Here is a 16,572-nt window from a genome sequence, read left to right on the forward strand (position 1 = left end):
GAGAACCAGGCAACCGAGGCCACCCTACCGCCCCCCCGGCACAAGGGCCCACAGCCACGCATCCCCGAGACAACCACCCGCCCAACCCGAGAGGGAGCCCGAGAGGGACTAAGGGGGCGCCAACCCCCGTACAGGGAGGCCCGCAGAGGGAGGACGGGCGGTGAGCCCCCCAGCCCCACCTTCAACCCCCCCACCAAGGCAGGCGGGTCCAGGGCCGAAGGGCCCCACCAACCGGGACCACCCCCCCCCCCCCCTGGCGGACGGCCCCCCACACACCAGAGGAGCCCTAGCCCCCCCAGCCTGTCCCCCGGCAGGACGGGCCGCCGCCCACCGCAGCGACCCGGCACGCCTCCCCCCCAACACTGCAGGATGATCCAAGGGAGGCCCATACAAAGAGCCCCCCCCCCACCCGGGAGCGGACCCGCGGCGACCGGGGAGCGGCAGACACCCCGCCCAGCCCAGACCGAACCCCCCAATCCGCCTAGCAGGGCCCAGAGCGTCCCAAGATTCCCCGGCCTGCCCGCCAGGGCCCCACCATGGCGCAGCAGAGCCAAGCACCACCCGGCCCGCGGCCCAAGAGAGGAGGCCGCCCATACCCGCCAGGGCCGCCCGAACCCCCCCATGATGGGTCTTCCACCCGGCGGGCCACCCCACCCGCGCAGGGCCAGAGACAGAGAGTTAGGGGGGGCCCCTCGGCCCCCATCCCCTACCTGACCCATGTTGGAGTGAAGTGTGCATGTACATGTGTGAGAGAGTTGTGTGTTTATGTCTACAATGCATTAAAATTAGTGGGTGCAGTTCGGGTATGAGGGCTCCACCACTGGCAGATGGCAGAGTCCCCCATCCCCCTCCCCGCACCCACAAGGCCCTAATGTAATATGGACTGTGTATATGACTAAGGTGCAAAAAATGGGCGAGCAGTTGAGGCATGGGCACCACATTGGTTGCTCTGATGTGGGCGTGACAAAAACACCTTACTGTGCTGATTGGTTGATTGATTATTGAGTTACACCTTTCCCTTGTTTGCCCTTATTTTCTGTGTGTATTTAAGTGCCTGCTTGGTTCTCCAGTGAGTCATTGTATTAAGTGTTGTGAATGTTACTGTGTAGATGTTACCCTATGTGTCCCTGCCCAGTTTCTTTTGTAGCTTGGTTCTCAGGTCCACTTGTAGTGTTTTCCTCTCTTTGGTTCTCACCCTTTATGGTCCTGTTATATTTCTGATTGGTTCCCAATGTATTTCATTCCCCCGATAAACCCCTGTTATCTCTGAAGCCGCTAGTGGATCATTACCTTCTTTCCCTTCCCACACCATGCCCTGGGTCTGTAATAACCACACCTGTGTCAAGCCTCACCAGCACAACCCCACCTACACTGATCATTATCATTCTATCCAGCTGCAATTCATTTCACATGATTGTCACTTATTTAAACAACCCAGCTACTCCACTAGCCCACTGTGACATGTTGAGCATCTGCACTGTAACCAGTGTTTCTCCTGCTTCCCTGCTCGCCTTCCTGCGACCGTAACAGAATGACCGGACTTCACGAGAAGAAACCCCAGATTGGTGAGGCTGAATTCCTTGACCTCACCGACGAGGTTTTGTATTGGCTTGCACAGCCCGAAGTCCAGGAGGATCCCCTGCTTCGGGCTATAGCCAGCCGGAGCAGGGACGTCTTAGAGGAGATGTCCCTGCCCAGAGACGCGCACCTTGCGGGGGAGGTGCGCGACAACGTGCGGCAGCTTCGGGAGTGGGTCGCCAGGATAACGTTGAGGCAGGTCGCTTTGGATTGCGGGCTGCCAGACAGCGAGCTACCCGTTGTGCCCCTGCCTCTGCCTACCTCAGCACGGAAAAGAAGACGGAGACGGAGAGACAGACGGGAAGACGCGCAGGAGGTCCGTCTGGGCACCGTCTCTATTTCTGCTGCATGCCCTGCTGCGCACAGGGAGAATCCCTGCCCGATTCTCCACCCGGCGGTATTCGCGGGTGACGTCACCGCCGCTTCGCCTAAGCGGACGCCCGAAGACCGTCCGCCCACCGCTTCGCTGCCCAAGCCAGCTTCTCCCTTCCATGGGACGCGCCTGGCCCTTAAAGGGGCCAGGTCCATTAAGGACGCTATCCCACGGGTGCCGCGATTTTGGAAGCGGGCAGCGCCCCCCGTGGTTCCTGTGATGCCTGCAGCGCCCCCCGAGACTCCTGTGCCGCCTGCTCCAGTTGCACTACCCCCTGCTGGCCTGGAGTGGGTGCCCCCTGCCCAGTCCCCTGTGCAGCCTCCAGTGCTCCCCGTGACTCCAGTGCTCGAGCTCCCAGCTCAACCCCCTGAGGCGCCCCCTGCTGGCCACGTGTTGGCAACACCCGTGGTTCCTGAGGCTGCAGCGCCCCCCGTGCTTCCTGAGGCTGCAGTGCCCCCCGTGCTTCCTGAGGCTGCAGCACCCCCCGTGGTTCCTAAGCCACGGCCCCGCCTGGAGACAGCTAGGAGGTTTTTTACCCTCCAAGGGCTGTACTGGCGGGTGGTAGGGGAACCTGCAGTAAGAGACTCCCCGGAGGCAGTCAAACTCATGGAGCAGCTGCGGAGGGAGTTCGCAGCAGTGACCCCTGAGTCCCCGCTCCAGCAGCTGGTTATTTCAGAGGAGACCGTGAGGGAGTTGCTCCGTTTACGTTCGGAGCTGGCTCCTCCAGAAGCTCCTGTGGCGCCCCCAGAGGCGCCCGTGTCATCTCCGGCTCCTGTGGCGCCTCCTGCTGCTTCACTGCCCGAGGCCGTTCCTGCGCCTCCTGCCCAGTTCCCTGAGCTCCCTGTGACTCCCATGCTCCCCGTGCTCCCAGTGACTCCCGCACCTGCAGCTGCACCCCCGGTGACTCCCGCGCCTGCAGCTGCGCCCCCGGTGACTCCCGCGCCTGCAGCTGCGCCCCCGGTGACTCCCGCGCCTGCAGCTGCGCCCCCGGTGACTCCCGCGCCTGCTGAGGTGCCCCCGGTGACTCCCGCGCCTGCTGAGGCGCCCCCTGAGCTACCCGCGGCCCCTGAGCTCTCAGCTCAGCCCCCCACGACTCCCAATGCTCCTGTCCCCGAGGAGGTCCCTGACTGCTGCCCTGATGCTCCTCCCTCCATAGTGGAGTCAGAGGGGGAGCTTGAGTGGGACCCCTTGGGGATTGCTTTGGTTTCCCCCGTGGCTTCCCCTGTGACTGCCCCCGTGACTCCTCCACTGTCACCCCAGGGTGTCAGACCCCGGCCGGGTCCCCGCCTCTCAGTCTCCCGGAAAGTGCGCCGTGCCCCCCGGCTCGCCTACGGTCCCCCTGGCTGCGGCTCGGCGGTTGCCTGCGGCCCCCCTGGCTTCGGCTCGGTGGTCGCCTCCGGTCCCACCTCCGGCGCCTCGTCGGCCGGCTGCGGTCCCGCCTCCGACGCCTCGTCGGTCGACTGCGAGTCCCCTGCCTCCGACTTGTCGGTCGCCTTCGCCTTGGCCGGCGGCGGCTGCGTCTTTGCCTGCCGCGGCTGCTGCTCCCTCCTCCCCTCCGCCTGTGTTCCCTTCGTCTTCCTCCTTGACTCCTCCGTTGCTCCCTTCGCCTTCCTCCTCCTCACCTTCGGCCTTCCCTCCTGCTCCCTCCTTGCGGTCGCCTGTGGCCCCTGCGGCTTCCGCCCCTTGCCTGCCGGGGTTCCCTCCGGCTCCCTGTTTCCCCCCGCCCTTTGCCTTTGTGCCCCCTGTGTCTGCTCCTCGTCCTCCTGTTTCTCCTACGTTCACTTCCTCCTCCTCACCTTCGGCCTTCCCTCCTGCTCCCTCCTTGCGGTCGCCTGTGGCCCCTGCGGCTTCCGCCCCTTGCCTGCCGGGGTTCCCTCCGGCTCCCTGTTTCCCCCCGCCCTTTGCCTTTGTGCCCCCTGTGTCTGCTCCTCGTCCTCCTGTTTCTCCTACGTTCACTTCCTCCTCCTCACCTTCGGCCTTCCCTCCTGCTCCCTCCTTGCGGTCGCCTGTGGCCCTGCGGCTTCCGCCCCTTGCCTGCCGGGGTTCCCTCCGGCTCCCTGTTTCCCCCCGCCCTTTGCCTTTGTGCCCCCTGTGTCTGCTCCTCATCCTCCTGTTTCTCCTACGTTCACTTCTGCCCCTTTTGTTCCGCCTGTCGGTGTTCCCCTTGTGTCTCCCTTTCTGGTCTGTCTGTCCGCTTTCCCTGTGGTTTGTCGGTGGTTGTCTGAGTTGCTGTCCCTGTGTCTGTTCTGCGTGTCTGTCTTGTTCGCTGTGCCCCGTTGAGTCTTTTTTGCTTTTGTCTCTCCAGGTCCCGTGTCCCCAGTCTCGTCGCATCCGTCGCCTGCCCTGGGGCGCGCCCGGAGTGCGCGCCTTTGGGGGGGGTCCTGTCATACCCCGATCATCCGCTCCTTTCGTGTGCCACGCCCCCTCATTAACCCCATGTGGATTCCCCGTGTTTATCAGCTGTTTCTGGTTACTGTCATTAGTGCAATGTATTTAGTCCGCGTTTCAGTTTGTTTCCCCAGTCCGGTCATTGATGTTTACTGTCATGTTTCCCCGGTCCTGCTTCCCTTAATAAATCCCCGTTTTACCCTGCTTCCTGGCTCCTGCTCTCCTGCTTCCCTGCTCGCCTTCCTGCGACCGTAACATTTTTGAGCACGGTCTGTGTGTTTCATTACAACATGCATCTCTGCACTTGTATGCTCTGTGTAATCATTTGTGTCATTTTAATTTAAAAAATGTTTAATCCAGAAGGAGATGTATTCAACATATGTTGAGTTTAAACCTCCATCTATGCTTGATAACCACTTCATACAGTATTGGCAGCCTATTGCAGAAAGCACAGGGCATAGACTTATTTATAATTACAATGGAACCTGCTTATAGTGATCACGGTTATAGTGATCAACTCCTTATATGGATCAAAATACGCTTGGGACAAAATCATTCCTATACAAATATTGTTTAAATAATTTGCTTATATTAATCAATTAGTCCAGTTAGTGTTTACTTTGGGTCTATATATGAAAATGTATGGAATCAATTAAATCTACGCTAATTCTTTTTCTTTTTTTACTTTGATACGCTTACTTTGCCTTGCTGTAACCTGTCTGCTTCTGGCTAGCTACCTGAGGCTAATGCTGCGTGCACAGAAAACAGGACGGGAAAAACAAAGTAATCTTCTCTCAGTGGCAAATACTGATTCATCGAAGCTTATGGTAAACCTCCAAAAACTAGCCACCAAGATGCAGCGGCGAAACTACAACATGCTGTATTTTATGTTATTGTACTGTATTGACCGAAGAGTCGTGGCAGCGGCAAATGTAAACAACGAGAGGCGGACTGACATCTGCACAACAAGCAACAATAACATGAAAGCCAGGACGGTAAGGCTCACACGCCGCGGGTAATTACAACCACAGTTAAAGGCACACGTGACAATCGGATACACAGCACAAGAAGTACCGGCACTAAAAATACAAACGGGCTACAGTATATACACTCGTTCGCAAGACATGCTGGGACACAGGTACGCCAGTGCTACAGTATTATAGTCTATTTGAATTATACATAGTTCAGTAATTTAATTTGCACAGTGCTGTAATTTGAAAAGTGTTTGAAACAGCTGTACTGTATTTTAAAAGAGTCAATAAAATTCCAGGAATAGCGACGATGTCCATTCTATTATCTTATATTCATGTAATAAATATACAAATGTCAGTTGGATGGTAATCTGCCTGAGACATACAGAAAAAGGGGGAAAAAATCACTTATAATCCACTTATACTAATCAGTTTCACTCAGACAGATGTGATCACTATAACCGGATTCCCCAGTATGAAATGGAAATAGGGAAATTAGTCAAAGAAAACAAGATCTGCTGCTATATTTTATCAACTTATTTGTTTATAATTCTGACGTGGTGAAACACATCAACAATTTAAAAACTGCAGCATTATCCCCATTAAAGCAATCTTTGTTAATTATTCATACTGATATCTTACATGACAAAAGCAGGACAACTGATGAATTTTATACTGACTAATTGTGGCTGTATTTATTATCAATAAGAAGTATAAATGACGGCATAAAACATTATTCTTTGACATAATCCTTTTCATTTGACAGAAGGAAACATTTTGAACAATGTGATAATTAAACCTGTTACTATTATTTAGAGGAATACACACAGACACATGTACAGGTGAGAGCAAGCTTTGAATCACTGTACAAAAATTTCACATAAAGACAAAATTTTTATTTTGTTGTTATGTACACCTATAAATGGCCAAAATGCATACATTATAAGAAATTTGTAAAATTATTTTTTTCTTCATATTCATTATTTCCACTTTTCATACTAAAGATTAAATACACCAGATGTAAAGAGATGTTAGTTAGCTTACTTAGCACAGTTTGGCTGTACTGCACCAAAGCTGAAACCCAGGATAGAGGGGCTCAGTGAACGTGGCCTGGACCCTGTGCAGGAGGGTCACTGTGTCAGAGACGCTGTAGAAGGACAGAGTTCCTGCCCTGTGATCCAGGTACACTCCTATCCTGGGGGAGGGGGGGCCAGATACTGCAGATTTCACGTTGTTATGCCGGAATAAGTAACTGGAGGTTGAGCAGTACAAACACCAGGATTTGTCATTGCATCCAAGTCTGCTGTCATCACTCCCTCCTTTCCTGCTGATCCCTTTATATGTGACGCCTATACCGACCCCATTCCCGCTCCACTCAACCTCCCAGTAGCAGCGCCCAGTCAGACCCTCTGTACACAGCACTTGGGGGAGTGAGTCAAACCTCTGCTGGTGATCAGGATATGACTGTGTCTCTTCCTTCCATGTCACCACTCTGTTCCCCTCAGACAGATGGAGGTTATTGTTTGCTGTGTTGGGGTCCAGAGTGAGCCGACAGGAATCTGATGGAGGAGAAGGTCAGAAGGTGATGTTTTAGTCTCATTCACTCCTTACATTAAACAGGAATGCACGCTTTTTTGGTATGTTTTAATGCTTTGAAAAGTATTTGGATAAGAATATATAAATAAATGTATGTTTACTCATTCATGTTTATATGGTCATATTCTCAACATGGACATCTCAGAGAACAAAATAAAATTTAAATTAAATTAAACATCAGCAGTCACATTGGAAACAGATTCAAAGTCTCCTGACATAAACAGCTCATGTAAATGTGAAAGACTAGGAGGCAGCGGGAGAGAGAAAGAGAAGCTCCACTAGCAGAAGAAAATGAAACACAATAAAACACACTCCACCTCATACAGGGAGAGAGAAGCGTGTGTGTGAACAGACTCACATTGTAAGAATTCTGCTCTGGTCCTGGGCACTAATACCGGTAGGATGGTGTCTTTGGTAACTAGAAGGAGACGGAGAGAAACAGGGATGTGAGTAAAAGGAATTTACTTGTGGGAGATGGACTTCACTCACTGTGGAGACAACAGCACTAGGGTATTATCATTATGAGAGCAATTTAAAAATGTAATAATCATTCTGAGTAAAACACAATACAGGATTTTGAATTGTATCATTTTGTAGAAACATGATTCCTACTATTTAAAAAGTTTTCTGAAAGATTCAATCTCATTAGAAACAGAAACTGACTTGATCACACAAATGTGAAGCTGGCTGTACTGCATACTCTGTCTGCATGGTCTGTACTGAACATGGACAGAGTGGAAAATATATTCATTTACCTGTGTGATTTATCTCTGTTGTTTTCTTTTTGCAAACATTCTCCAGTTGATCCTTCAGTTCAGAAACCACCTTCTTCACATTCTCAAACGAACAGCGTGGACTGACGGAGATTCCAGATCGAAATGAAGCTTCAGGGGTGACAGTCAGACCCTGGCACCTCTACAGACACACAGACAGATTAAACAGCTTCATAAAAACAAATCTGTATTGTAATCTAAAAGGAACATTAATGCCTGACAAATGACAAACTAGTTGAGATATAAATGAAAACGTACATCCATTTGAATACTTTTTCAAATTTCTTATTGCCAAAGTAGCTGTTCTGTTACCTGGAGGACATGGATGTGATCCTCTGTGTGTGAAAGCTGCTCCAGCTCAGAGTGTCTCCTCTTCAGTTCATCGATCTCCTGCTTCAGTCTCTCCATGTCTCCTTCAGCCTGACTCACTGCAGCCTTCTCCTGATCTCTGATCAGCTGTGTCACCTCAGAGCGTCTTCTCTCAATGGAGCGGATCATCTCAGTGAAGATCCTCTCACTGTCCTCCACTGCGGACTGTGCTGAGCTCTGTTGGTGACACAGGGAGCAGAGGATGGTAAATTACAATTGGCCCCTTTTGAGACTCCAGAGAGCCTCATTGTTCAATAGCGATGTGAGCTGACAGGAGGTATAAAAACAGCACAGGGCTGGGGTTTGGAGCGTCACGATGCTGGATGCCTCAGGTACTGAAACCCAGCCAGCACTGATTGGAAATGATCACTCATTAAGCTCATACACTGTCAGCTGCAGGGATTTGGCAGAGACTGGTGGCTGTATGGGGCAGGTTGGTTGTTAGTATTGAGTCTCAGTTTAATATGTGACCTTTTTGGTGTTTCTTTGCATTACACAGGTGTATGAGAAGTCCCCTTTTATTATGAGGAATACCATTCAAGGGCCATTTGAGAAAAAACTGTAGCTCAGCCCTCCTGTCCAGTGCCATTATCCCCCCCCCCCTCTGGGAGAACCCTGACTCATTATATCCCACAGTGACCTTATATTAATTAAACCTTAAAGGACTAAAGTCGTCCATCTTAGAAGAGCCTCAATTCAAGCCTGAAATGGTTCCTCCAAGCCAGCTGTTATCTTCTCTTCAGGTTCATACTCACTGTGAATGAGCCCACAGCCTCTCTCAGCTCCTGCAGCTCCTTCTCCCTCATCTGAATTCTCTGCTGAAATTCCCTCTGTGTTTCATCCATTTGTTTCTACTCATGGGGAAAAAAAACGATAAAAACAAGTTTGTTTCTTTAACTATGATCGACTATGATTACATCTCCCTGTCCAGGATGGACCCCAACCTTGTGCCCTGTGCTGCCTGGAGAGGCTTCAGGTGACCCTCATGACTCTGGAGAAATGAGAGGGTGATAAACTGGACAAAGACCCTTTGACTGAAATTCCCAGTGAAGGATGTGAAAAGAGTTCTCACACTCAACCTGAAGTTCACTTACTGTATATAATGCATGTGGTTAGTTGCCACATTATTAGGTACTAGCTAGTACCGGGTAGGACCCACTTTGCCTCCACTTCATGTGTAGATTAGATGTGTGTTCAGTGAAGCCATTCTGCTCATCACTGTTAAACTACACTGTTATCATCGCACTTGTGTCCTTCCTGTTAGCTGTAGTTAAACCCGTCTGGCCATTGTCCTCTGACCTCTCACATTAACAAGTTGTTTTCTCCTACACAACTACCACAGTCTGGGTGTTTTATGTTTACTGAACCATTCTCATGAAACTCTACACTCTGCAGTGTGTGAAAATCCCAGCAAGGTGGCTATTTCTGAGATGCTGGAACCACCATGCTTCTAACCAACAATCATCACACATCTTAGCCATTCAAATTCACTGTTTGAAGGAGCTTTCAGTAGAAATTCAATGAGACCTTTTTAGACTTTACAGTAACATCTTGACACAGGTTTGCCCTATTGGGAAAAGATCTACTGATAGAATTGAAGGTATTAAACTTTCTCTTCAAGACATTTTCAGTGACTCATTTTCTGAGCATATTCCTTTCAGATAACTAACTAAGCTTAATCATAATCTCTCTTCAATGGAAACTTATTCACATGCGACAAAAACCATTTTTACTTTATATAAAATTAATAATTTATATATGAGCATTTCCAGTCTGACCTGTTTCTCCGCCCTTCCTACAGCAGCTGAGACTGTATCATGGCCTCTGTGTTCATCCATCATACAGAGATAACAGATACACTGCTGGTCGGTATGGCAGTAGATCTCCAGGGGTTTGTCATGGTGAGAACAGACCTTGTCTTGCAAACAGCTGATGGCATCAATGAGCTTGTGTTGTTTTGCATGGTGGAGTTTATTGTGAAGCTGCAGGTCAGTTTCACAGTAGGAGGCCAGACACACCAGGCAGGACTTGACAGCTTTGCTTTTTCTCCCAGTACAGACGTCACACTCCACATCTCCAGGTCCAGCATACTGGTCAGCAGGAGTAGCTTCTTGTATTCCAGTCTGCTTCAGTTTCTCCACCACTTCAGCCAGTATGGTGTTTTTGCCCAGAACAGGTCTGGGTACGAAGGTCTGTCTGCACTGGGGGCAGCTGTAAACTCCAGCATGATCCTCCTGATCCCAGCAGCTCTTAATGCAGCTCATACAGTAACTGTGTCCACAGGGAATAGCCACTGGATCCTTCAGTAGATCCAGACAGACCGGACAGCTGAATTGGTTCTGATCCACTGCAACTCTGGCTTCTGCCATTTTACCACAAACTCTGATAGGATTCAGTTTCGTTTTCTCTCACAGTCGTCTGTGTGTGAGAGTGGGAGGAACTTCCTGCTTCTCAGGTTGCAGTAGGTGTGGTTTTGAACTGAGGCCAGACTTAGAATAGACTGGGAAAGCAGTGGAGCTAGAGTTTATGAACAACCTGAACGACCTGCATGCAAGGAAGATCATCCCTATTCCTGAACAGACACTGTGTTTGTGAAAACTCTGCTGAGAGTTAAGTCATGAAAAGCAGCGGGACCAGGCAGCATACCTGACTAGGGCTGGGTAGCAAACTTCGGTACTTTTGTGTCACCGGCCGAAATGCTTCGATCTTTTCGAGGATCAAAAAATTAGTTATCTTTCTGTGCCAAATTCCGATACCCCAACAGTAAATTGCAGCATCTGTAAGCTAATAAGGATACAGCATACATATGTAAAGCTCTTAAGTCACTGGTGATTGGCTAACGTAACGTTACACAAACATGTCATAGAGGCCTGAAGGAAAACGTATGCCCAGAGACAAACTTGTGAGCTGGTTCACATGTGTGTGTTGCTGTTTTTGTTTGTTTTGTGGTGTAAAAATGCCTACAAAGTCAAACATGTGGCTGCACAGGGTTCCAGGCTGCAACCATTTAAAAAAAAAAAAAAAAAAAACAATTTATAAGTAGACACACTAGTATGACTTACAAACATGCCCATTATATATTCCCCCATATAGTGGCTGACCACATCGTGGTACTGTATATCATGTGAAAAACCCAGAGAGAGCGTGAGAATTGGTGTGTGTGTTGTGGGAGATGGAAAATAACAGAGACAAGTGGGGAGGTCAGAAGGTGCAGACGGCGTGAGCTAGAATATATGTATGCTATTAAGAGCTGGCTAAAATAACAGGAAACATCTGTCTGATTGTGGGTTTACACAGTAAGACTGCTTTTATCAGAATAGAGGGGGGGTAAGTCTACTTTTTATTATAATCAAAGAATATAGGGGGGTAGTTCTGCTTTTCTATCAGAAGAAGGGGGGGTAGCCAACTTGCTTGCAGAGAAGCAACTAACGCAGAAGTGGAAAAATACTGAACATAGTATAAAAGTGTGCTTAGCGGAAGAGAACTTTGAACTCCTCTGAACTCGCCAGCTTGAGCAGTGAGCTAAGAGGTTGGTTCCCTGATCGATCTGTAAGACGTCATCAATAAAGTATCATTTCACTACATATATCACGTCTCCTGGAAATCATCATTTTCTCATCAACGGACTCGGTGGAGCGGGTGACTCCAACAGTGTGTGTGTGAGTGAAATCATCAGAATCAGAATCATCAGGGTTAGGGTTAAGGTAAGAGTTTTAGGGGTTTTTGGGGGGTTAGGGTTAGGGTTAGGGTAAGAGTTAGGGTTAGGGCTATCGATTAGCACTACGGTAGGATGTTTTGATAAAGTAGGACGTTTTGTCAGAATACCGGCACTAACATGGAAGTAACGCAGAATTGCAGAAGAAGAGAGAGAGCAGATGGAATTATCTTTGTGAAACTTGCCAGCACTTATTAGCGGTATAAGCAGGGGCGGATTAACGCACAGGCTAGATATGGCTTAAGCCTAGGGGCCCCACGTGTGCCAGCCTGCAAGGGGGCCCCCATTGGCGCGGAGCGGGGCTGGGTTGGGGGGCCCACAGACTACTGTAGCCTAGGGGCCTCTGTACACCTTAATCCGCCCCTGGGTATAAGATTACATAATTTTTTATTCTGTCTAAAATGAAAGATGAATCTGCTGGCCAGATTTATGAATTATAAACATTTCACAGGTCGTTTAAGTAAAATATAAATAAACAGCTGTGTGCGAAAGCCCTAAAGACGCAATCGGTTGTCGAGCGGTTGTCACGGCAGCGTGAACGTGTCACTAACGCATGCGCACCTTCTGCAGTAATGGGGGGCGTGTAATTCCGCCAATAAATTACACCGTTTATCTGTTTCTGTGCGCGATCGACTTAATGGGTAAGTAACTAATATGTTAAATCCTGGTTTGTATTTTATAATGGAACAAGAAAGATTGAGAAACCTACAGATTGGGTCAACTCCATGGTATGTGTAAAAAAAAACAAAGAACGGAGAGTTAAGAATATGCATGGATCCAAAAGATCTCAATGAAAACATCAAGCGTGAGCACTACCAAATACCCAAGCGGGAAGAGATCACCAGTGAAATGGCAGGTGCTGAATACTTCTCAAAGCTTGATGCGTCACAAGGTTTTTGGCAACTTAGACTGGATGAAAGCAGCACTAAATACTGCACTTTTAATACACCCTTTGGCAGATACTGCTTTCAGAGGTTATCCTTCAGCATCATATCAGCTTCTGAAATATTCCATAGGGCGATGGAATGTATCATTGAAGGCCTAGAGGGAGTGCGAGCCTATATTGATGACATCATAGTATGGGGATCCACACTCCAGCAGCACAATCAGAGACTGACAAGGGTCTTGGAGCGAACACAAACAAATGGACTCAAGCTCAACAAAAGCAAATGCCAGTTTGCAGCTAAAGAAATAGTTTTCCTTGGAGACAAGCTTTCAGCACAAGGTATACAGCCTGATCAGGAGAAGATCAATGCTATACTCTGCATGCCTAGACCCACAGACAAGGCAGGTGTACTACGCGTAAACTTTTTAGGGAAGTTCATACCCAACCTTTCAGCAAAGACGTCATACATTCGCGAGATCCTTCACAAAGACAATGACTTCAGGTGGACAGCAAATCATGAGTGTGAGTGGCAAAGACTCAAAGGCACACTGACTGCTGCACCTGTGCTAACATTTTTTGATCCAACAAAGAAGATCAAAGTGTCTGCAGATGCATCAAAGAGTGGAATTGGTGGAGTGCTTCTGCAGGCTGACGGTGAGCATTGGAAACCAGTAGCATACGTATCCAGGTCCATGACAGAGACTGAGTGTAGGTATGCTCAAATAGAAAAAGAATCCCTAGGATTAGTGTTTGGCCTTGAAAAGTTCCACAGTTACATATACAGTATGGCCTTCCCACCTTCACTGTAGAGACTGACCATCGTCCACTAGTTGCCATTGTAAAAAAGAATCTGAATGAGATGTCACCTAGGATACAGTGCATGATGATGAAGATGCAGAGGTATGACTTCGAACTTGTCTACACACCTGGGAAACACCTAATCCTAGCTGACGCACTGTCAAGGGCACCCTTAAAGAGCAATGTTAGCTCAACTGAAGATGATGTTCAAACCCACGTCAACATGGTGTCCGCTACACTTCCTGTATCAGACACAAAAACAACGCTGATTGGTTAAGAAACAGCTAAAGACACTGAACTGCTATGTGTCATGGAGAACATGCAGAATGGATGGGCTGCAGGATCCTGTCCACAGTTCTACCATGTAAGAGGTGAGCTGAGTGTAATAGATGGACTGTTGTTGAAACGAGATAGGATAGTCATTCCATACAAACTGAGACAAGACATGCTGCAAAGATTTCATGAGGGTCATTTAGGTGTTGAAAAATGTAAAAGAAGGGCAAGAGAGACAGTGTTCTGACCTGGATTGAATAAGGACATTGACAAGCTAATAAGCAGATGTGAAACATGGCAGAAATACAGAAATAAGCAAACTAAAGAACTAATGACTGTAACTGTTGTGCCAACAGCACCATGGCATAAGGTAGGAATGGACTTATTCCATCTTAAAGGAAAGGACTACTTAATAGTCATTGACTATTACTCAGACTATCTTACTGTCAAGCACATCTTCCAGCTGTGTCATAACACATGCAAAATCAATCTTTGCCAGACATGGTATCCTACATACAGTGATGAGTGACAATGGACCATGCTTCAGCAGCAAAGAGTGGCAAGCCTTCGCAGAGGTCTATGATATCAAGCATGTAACATCCAGCCCACTGTATGCACAATCCAATGGGAAAGCAGAGAAAGGAGTCCACATTCTCAAACAACTATTAAAAATGGCTTCTGACAGCAACTCTGATCCTTACCTTGCACTACTCAGTTACAGAGCATCACCTCTGGAGTGCCGGTTGTCACCTGGTGAGTTACTAATGAAGAGAAAACTTTGTACAACGCTGCCAAGCTGTTTAAAGCGAAAGAAACATCCTAAGCTGGAACACAAGCTAAAACAACAGAAAATTGTGCAAAAGACTTTTTATGACAGAACAGCTAAGCAGCTTCCACCACTGTACAGGAATAACTCAGTCAGGATTGAAAGTCCTGAAGGATGGGTGACAAAAGGCACTGTTCTACAAGAGGTTGCTCCACAATCTTACACGGTGAAAACAAGAGAGGGACAGATCATCAGACGAAACCGGCGCAGTCTACTGAAAACACCAGGGACTGTTCCAGATAAAGAGCTCAGTGAAGCACAGTCTGAGTCTGACATCATTTATCCATCTCCTGAAAACAGCAAAACAGACACACACACTGAAACTCACACCAACACACACACTTCAAATGAGATTGTGACTAGAAATTGTGTTAAGAAACCTGAAAGACTGAATCTATATAAAAAAAAAAGTTAATGGATATGTTAATAGTGATGTTTGATGCAACTGTCTGATGTTTACAGATCTGTTATAGAAGTTATAATGTTTAGCTCTTTTGTTTTGTTACAAAGATGCATATTTGTGGAGTATTCACTTCAAAGAAAGGGGGATGTGATGATACTGTATACAGTGTTCTACCCCAGGCCACTAGGGGTCAGTGGCGTTACGGGAACAGGAAGAGAAAAAAATCTGAATAAAAGAAATATAAAATGCAATTAAAGATGAAGTTCTTTATTGTTAAGAGAACAAAACACGCCGCAACTGTAAATACAAGGGGTATACATTCATAGCGCACAACTCTAAAGGCTATGGCAGTTACCTGCTTATGAAATATTTAGTTGAAAATGGCGTCACCCCACACATTATGCAGGGCAGCAAACTGCTCTGTGTGACAGATGAGGACTTTAACCAAAGATACATTGACTTACGTGTACTTTGCTTTCTACCCATGAAGCTGAGGGTTTTGAGAGCGAAAAGAAAGGCTATTTCCCCCATTTTTGGAACACCGTAGAAAATCAAAATTACATCGGGCCCTACCCGCCACCTGAGGCATACGGTGTGCAAACCATGATGGAAAAGGAAAAGAGAGAGTTTATGGCTTGGTACGGCACTGTTGTTGGGGGGGTGTTTGACTTTAGGAAAGAAATGGCAAAATACTGTAAAAATGATGTTGTCATCTTAAGAGAGGGCTGTCTCAGATTCAGGGGCGAGATCATCAACAGCTGTAATCTAGACCCTTTTCAATGTGTCACCATAGCCTCAGTGTGCATGAAACAGTTTTGCATGAGTTTTTTGCCTGAAAATACAGTCGCGCTAACCACTCCAGATAATGACATCAAACGTCAAAAGGCATACTCCACGCCATCTATTCAATGGTTGGAATACATAGCCTATCGTGAAAACCTAGAGATTCAGCATGTGCTCTGTAGAGGGGAGGTGAAAATGGGGCCCTACTACCTCGATGGCTATGCCGAATTCGATGGGGTTCGTACCGCATATGAATTTGCGGGGTGTTTTTTTCACGGGTGCCCAGAATGCTTTGATTCAAACGAAGTGAACCCTGTAACAAAATGGCTGGCCTGAAATGCAGCTTCACGATCGTTTTTCCGTACCGGAAGGGTATTGCCTTGTTCTGGTCAGACTTTAACTCGATGACTATATTATCAATGTGATTCTTGCAGAGCGACATGTAATGGACCCTGTTGTCTGATATTGTGACCATCGAGTTGTGAGTTCCCGTAATATGTACCCCCGTAAGAGAGGCACGAAACTGTCACCCACTCTTTGGTGCTCGACATTGTCTGAATACACGTAAATTGTGTAAAATCCAGCACATATGTCTGCGGGATTCGGAGCCGATGGTCTATCACCAATCTTTTGAAATACATCAGGAACAAACCCCAGCATCCTTGCAAGGTTACCTTTCGCTTTAAAAGCCATGTGTGCTGGACCAACCATATACACTTTGTTTTTTATCTAATCCTACTTCCCATTTACCATTCAGATCAATAGGCTTGGCTAGTTTTGTCGTGTAGCTTGATATGGCATTGTGCGGGAAAACATCCATAGATGCGTTGCTCAGGAGCG

The 16,572-nt window shown here is 47.9% G+C and overlaps 1 protein-coding gene across 1 annotated transcript; it reads right to left on the reverse strand.

Annotated features, from left to right (window-relative positions):
- Nucleotides 1-5,885: 5,885 nt before the first annotated feature.
- LOC111859605 (E3 ubiquitin-protein ligase TRIM16-like) lies at nt 5,886-10,993 on the reverse strand. The gene is made up of 6 exons (XM_072710787.1): nt 9,827-10,993; nt 8,804-8,899; nt 7,992-8,225; nt 7,662-7,821; nt 7,265-7,324; nt 5,886-6,869 (listed from the first exon to the last, which is right to left on the reverse strand). The coding sequence occupies exons 1-6, from the start codon at nt 10,415-10,417 to the stop codon at nt 6,355-6,357; spliced, it is 1,656 nt and encodes a 551-aa protein (XP_072566888.1). The 5' UTR covers nt 10,418-10,993; the 3' UTR covers nt 5,886-6,354.
- Nucleotides 10,994-16,572: the final 5,579 nt, after the last annotated feature.

Source organism: Paramormyrops kingsleyae, chromosome 4 (assembly GCF_048594095.1).
Source record: "Paramormyrops kingsleyae isolate MSU_618 chromosome 4, PKINGS_0.4, whole genome shotgun sequence".
Classification (NCBI taxonomy): Eukaryota; Metazoa; Chordata; class Actinopteri; order Osteoglossiformes; family Mormyridae; genus Paramormyrops; species Paramormyrops kingsleyae.